This window comes from Mus pahari, chromosome 6 (assembly GCF_900095145.1).
Source record: "Mus pahari chromosome 6, PAHARI_EIJ_v1.1, whole genome shotgun sequence".
Taxonomy (NCBI): Eukaryota; Metazoa; Chordata; class Mammalia; order Rodentia; family Muridae; genus Mus; species Mus pahari.
Genome location: NC_034595.1, coordinates 101,441,083 through 101,447,210, shown reverse-complemented (window position 1 = coordinate 101,447,210; position 6,128 = coordinate 101,441,083). Strand labels below are relative to the sequence as shown.

The 6,128-nt window shown below is 44.3% G+C and overlaps 1 protein-coding gene across 10 annotated transcripts in view; it reads right to left on the bottom strand.

The window, feature by feature from the left end:
- Rere (arginine-glutamic acid dipeptide repeats) overlaps positions 1–6,128 on the bottom strand; it is a 330,953-nt gene that overhangs the window by 109,989 nt on the left and 214,836 nt on the right. For all 10 annotated transcript variants that reach the window (XM_029540314.1, XM_029540318.1, XM_029540316.1 and 7 more), the window contains 2 exons: positions 2,548–2,672; positions 1,473–1,572 (listed from right to left, as the gene is read on the bottom strand). In XM_029540314.1, coding sequence (XP_029396174.1) covers positions 1,473–1,572; positions 2,548–2,672 — 225 coding nt within the window. The remainder of the gene's footprint in view (positions 1–1,472; positions 1,573–2,547; positions 2,673–6,128) is intronic.

Below are 6,128 nucleotides of genomic sequence, written 5' to 3'. Positions count from 1 at the left end.
CACACACACACACACACACACACACACACACACACACACACACACACACTATGAGCTCCTCCTCCAGCACTATGTCTGGCTGCAGGCTGCCATGCTCCCCACCTCACTCCTCACAAAGCAGAAAACGACTAGAACTACTCAGTAACCCATACTCAGGAGAATCATGAGGGCTAGGAGTGAGACCTCAAACATGCCAGGAGGGGACATTAGTCACATTTCTAGCTTCAGAATTCATATCTTAAATCATAAGTACAATCATGAAAGAATTATTTGTAAGTCTTTAATAAGGTGAGCAACACCACTATGGACAGCATTCAATGTCTGCTCAGGGAAGACAGCTAAGAGAACTTGCCACCAAGCCCAATAATCTGTGTTTTTTTTGTTAGTGGTGGTGTGTGTGTGTGTATGTGTGTGCATGTGTGCGTGTGTGGTGTGTGTGTGTTATTTAGTTTTTCAGAAACGGGGTTTCTCTGTGTAGCCAGGCTGTCTGTAGACCAGGCTGGTCTCAGACTTGAGATCCACCTGCCTCTGCCTCCTTAGTGCCAAGATTAAAGGAAAGCGCCGCCACAACCTGCCAATCTGAGTTCTTAATCCCAGGAACCACATGGAGGGAAGGAGAGAAATGACTCTTGTAGGATATTCTCTGACCTCCACCACTCCAAAGCGGCATGTTGTTCCTTCCTCACAAAATAAATAAATGTTTGTTTGTTTTTGTGACAGGGTTTCTCTGTGTAACCACGGCTGTCTTGGGACTTGGTTTGTAGATCAGGCTGCCCTCTAACTCAGAGATCTGCCTTCTTCTGCCTCCACCTCCCACTGTTGCTTTCTGCCACTACACTTGGCTTATTTTATTTTTTAAGGTAACAATAGTAGAATCTCCTTTAGTGGGCATTGTGAAGATAACCTAAGATCATCTGTGTTCCCAGGACCCAAATGAACGAGGTTTCAGTAAAGACATTTTTGACTGGGAACTCATTTGAAGCATCTCTAAGTGTGTGTGTGTGTATACATGCAACCCCAAGTGTATGAATGCTTACCATGTGTATGCAGGAGCACACAGATGTCATGTCAGATCACAGGAGGGGCTTTGGCTCCTCCTGGAACTAAGGTTACGGGCAGCTGTAAGAAGCCATGCCAGTGCTGGTAACTAAGCACAGGTTCTCTGCAAGAGCATCAATGCTCCTAAGTGCTGAGCCCCCTTACCAGCCCCCACAATGCTTCTGTTCATCTTGAATTAAGTCTATTTATGTAATTTGTCTTTATATGTAAGTTATGTATATGAAGGTATGTCAAGGGGGGAGGAAGTTGCAGGAGGGATTTTCAAAGTCAGCTCATGTGTAAGCACTGCAAGCACTCTGAACTGCAGAGCCAGCATCAGTTCTGTTTCCTAGCAACACCACTGTACCCTATAGCTTTGCCACACCTTGCTCATGTTTCTCTTGTGCTCTTTAAAGTGACATCCAGAGACTTACTGTGTTCAGTGCATTGAGAGTGGTGTCATCCCGAGACGCTGCGACACAGCCATCTTCTGTGGAGCCTCCATCACACATCCCTGCAAATGCTGCCATGCTCCTTTGGAGAAAAGAATGGAGTTTCCTTGATCAGCACACATCAATACCCGAATACACAGTGATTTTTAATCCTTCGTTTGCATGTACATTTTCTGGAAGATTCCATTAATGCATGTACATTATGTCAATCTTCAGCCTGGCCAAGAGTCTAAGCCTTCCTCCCTAGGGACAAAAGTGTGACTCGCATCGGGTCCATGTTCTTTCTCTTGTGCATACTTAGTTTCAAACCTAAGCACATGAAAAGTCTGTTTCTCACAGTACTCCACTAACGTACCCATATGTACTATTACTCAGCATTAATTTAAAACTTTCAAGTCCCTGGAAAATAGGTGAAATTCTCATCTACATACCAACTGCCTTTCAAAGAACTAACAGTGAAGAGACAAGGAAGGGCAGCCACCTACTTCATTTACACTGCCTCCTCTCCGCACCACTGTGCAGCACTGTGGACTGCACACAGCCAAGATGGATCAGCGGCCCCAAGCTATGCACTTCAGTTTCTGCTACTACACAGTGGTGAGGCCACAGGGATCCCCCCAAATCACTACAAAGGTAGGCTCTGCTTGCACTACGGCATGAAGGGACTCAAGTTTCTGTTCTCTTCTTGGTCATTTGCATGTATGCAAGTTCTATAGGATAATCACAGATAAATGTTCCGGTGTAGGGAAGTCACACAAATGTCAATCTGGGGTCAAACACTAATGAGGAGAACAGAAACTCAGCAATGGAACTGAAAAGTGAGGTAAACAACTCTCAACTGCAGTGAGAGGTGCTACTAATCACATGTATGGCTGAAGAGGTGCCTTCTGAGGAGTGCTAAGTCTTACGTGTAGCAAATAAAAAAAGAGGAAAGCTGTTTGTGTCAGGCTCAGAGAGAAAAGGCCCACTACCTATATGGAGGGAAGGGAGAGATTTTACAGACATCCATCAGTCTGGGTGTCCTAATTCAGAAACACTGGGACTAATTTCCCATTACCTTGCTGCCCTCAAGTACATGAGGAGGTCACAGTCACTGACTCCAGGCATCCAGACAAGTTCCTCATGCTGAGTCACAGTATCACCATCTGGAGAAGGAAATGGTTGCAGATCTGGAAGTTTGGCCTGTAAGACAGGGATGAAGATGTCACCATCAAGGTAGGGTGCTGGAAAGAGTTATTGCAGAGACATCTTCTGGAGCAGGTATACTGGTACACCTCATGAGCCTCTTTCCTTGGGCCGCAGAAAGGCAAGAGTAAATGTGAATCTAAGACTCCACTGAAGGAGCAGTGAGCAGCACAAAGCCGGCCGGCAGTGTTATGAAAGAATATTATGAAAGGTGAAAGAATCCAACACACAAGTGGAACAAACAGACCCCGAAGTATCACCCAGTGACAGCTCTGAAGAAGAACAAGACACACATCTCCAACACACTCACAAGTCAGACACACAGTGACTCACAGGTCTGCACCTAAGGATAATGTGTCATGGTTAAAACAGAGAGAGCTGCTCAAGTGAACACTAAAAACAGTCTAATTAACTTAAATTGCAGAAACAGCATGGCTGGGAATAAGAGAGCTGCTTACCAAGGTACAGGATGAAGCTCTCTGGACGGAAAGGACTGTCTGTGACTTGCTCTGACTCCACAAAGCGAATTGAATAGTACACTTAAGAACAATGCATCAGATGTAACACAAATATCCTAAGTAAGAACAGAAGTGATGACTAACCAGATTCTAAGTAGTCAGGTCTCTGACCTACACCCTGCTAAAGGAGAGCAGGCAGGTGAGCAGGCAGGGACAATGGCTGCCATAATGGCCTAACATAACCAATCGCCTGGGAAAGGCCAGACACCTGCTGGTTACCCAACATTCTTGTCTCAGCAAATGAGAAGCATGGGCACGTTGCTTTGACATTTTACACTATGCTAAAGTTAAAAAGCTCTCGCTCATAGACAGTTTATATGGAAAAAGCAGACCAGGGCAGAAGCAAACCCTGGAACGCAGAGAGATACATATTTAATTTGAAATAGTCTATCACATACATGAAACAAAACTCCACATGCCAATCTCATTAGGTGGGCTGCTTACCAGCCATGTGCATGTAGAGGGTAAAGCAACGACAGGGCCATGACTACCCCAGCCAGGGGACACCCTTATTGCACAGAAACGGTCTCCCTCACTCCCCATCTGGTGATCTTGACTTTTAATGATGGCTTCTCTTTCTGAATGCTGGAGATTCAGGTTTTAAGGTAGTTCTAGGTTTATCCCTCAGCGCTGCCTTAAAGACATCCACGCTCTTGTCCAGTGATGCTACCCTATGACACAGGTGAAGTACGGAATATGACTGAAATTTCACATACAAAATGTGCCCATGGCATTGCATTGCTTTTGATGGTGGACAAGCTATATATATGCTCTGCAGCTGCCGGCCAACCCTGATATACTTAAACTCTTATAAAATTCTCATTTTCCCAAACTTTTGGTTGGCTGTTTGCTTTGTTGGTTGGTTGGTTGACTGGTTTAGAGGCAGTCTTGCCTCAGACTGCCAAATGCTGGCATTACAGGAGTGTGGTACCACCCTAAGTAAAGTAGTGATCTTTCTTTCACACTTAGCATTCCCTTTCATAGCATCTAACTGGGTGTTGTCAACACCACCCATCCACCAAGGGCAGTGTTAGTCCTAAACAAAAGGACTCTGGATGGGCAACAGGACTATTATGGCTAAACAAGCCTAAAGGTTCCTGTTGACTAGAAAAGCAAGGATCACCATTAATCCCCAGGAGTCTCCTTTAACTTAACCTTTCCCAACTCAGCTACTGCTGCAAAGGCACCTTGAATACTGGATCAATCCAGACAGCTGTACCAGTGCAGATTCTCACTTCATTGTATAAAATCTGTTGGCTTATCCACCACTTAGCTTTTCTCTCTGCACCCTACCCCACATAGCCTTGGCAGTTTGATTCCCCAATCAGTCTTCCTTTCTGCCCACTGAGTGGTCTAACTCTGTAGTTTCTCTGCCCCATCAATTACAAATGTCACAATTAATCTTACTTAATATATAGTGAGACACTGGGTTAAGATGAGAACAGGACGGGTACCCATATGGAAAGTCATAGGTACTGGGCTTTGCAAAAGAAGGTCCTGTATCAATATAATAATGTCTCTTTATTAAATTAGTTAAAAAGTACTATAGTTGGGAACAGGACCAACCCTGGGGAGAGTAGGACTAGAAATATAACTAGATGGTACAAAGCAAAAGAAAAGGAAGTGGCTTTTAATGATAAGAAACGAGGTCCGTGGGCTGGAGAGATGGTTCTGTAGTTAAGAGTACTGACTGCTCTTCCAGAGGTCCTGAGTTCAATTCCCAGTAACCACATGGTGGCTCACAACCATCTGTAATGGGATACAATACCTTCTTCTGGTGTGTCTGAAGACAGCTACAGTGTAGTCATATACATAAATAAATATTTAAAAATTAGAAAGAAAGAAACGAAAGGAAGGAGGGAAGGAGGGAGGGAGGGAGGGAGGGAGGGAGGGAGGTCGGTCCAAACAAGGAGCGCAGGTTAAAAGCTGACTCCACTCTCCATCTATCACAAAGACTACGGAGGGGAATGCCATCAGAAATAGTCTACATACAGGCAGGCCCCCTTTTGAGGACATTGTAAAGGTGTCCTGGCTATGCACAGGCCATCCACTGCAGCACTACTCATAACAGGGCAGGCAGCTCAGACATGATCTATCTTACGCAGGGTGGAAAAGGGAGGGGCTTAAACCTGGATGACAGACCAGCTCTGAAGGCAACAAAAGGAAGGAAGTCCAGTGAGGGAGTATTATCCACTACTTATATAAAGGAGAAGGGAGACTCCAAGTGAGAAGAACATCACAACGTCTCTAAAGTAAATGAGTAGCACATAAGAACAGGCTGAACTGTTCTGCTGTTTAGCATTACTATTTCAAGTAATGCTAAAACATTGATTTACCTACACAGCCCTCATGGAATATAATCGAAAGGTGAATAAAATTTAACAGCACACTGCTGCTTCCAAGCAGCTGTGAGGATAACTCAGTGGCAAAGTATGTGTAATGCACATGCAAGATCCTAAACTCAATCCTAGCACCAAAGAAAGCAAAAGGAAGAGGCCACAGCAGCCTAAGTGTTGTTATTCTGGGTCGTAAGATAAATGGCTAAAAGCAATTAGGTTACTGTCAACCACACACGGGAAAAACATACAGATTTAGATGAAAGCAGAGCAGGATTAATAGAATGTTTAAAGTTTTAAATTTAAATTTTTATTTTTGTTTATTTGTTTTTGTTGTTGTTTTTTGAGACAGGGTTTCTCTGTATAGCCCTGGCTGTCCTGGAACTCACTTTGTAGACCAGGCTGGTCTCGAACTCGGAAATCTGCCTGCCTCTGCCTCCCGAGTGTTGGGATTAAGTGTCACAATAAATTTACATATATAGTTTTACACATACATAAAAGCAAAATTACAGGGAAAGGGGAATGAGGAAGGGAGAAGCGGGGAGATGTTGAAGATGACTCTCTCTCTCTCTCTCTCTCTCTCTCTCTCTCTCTCTCTC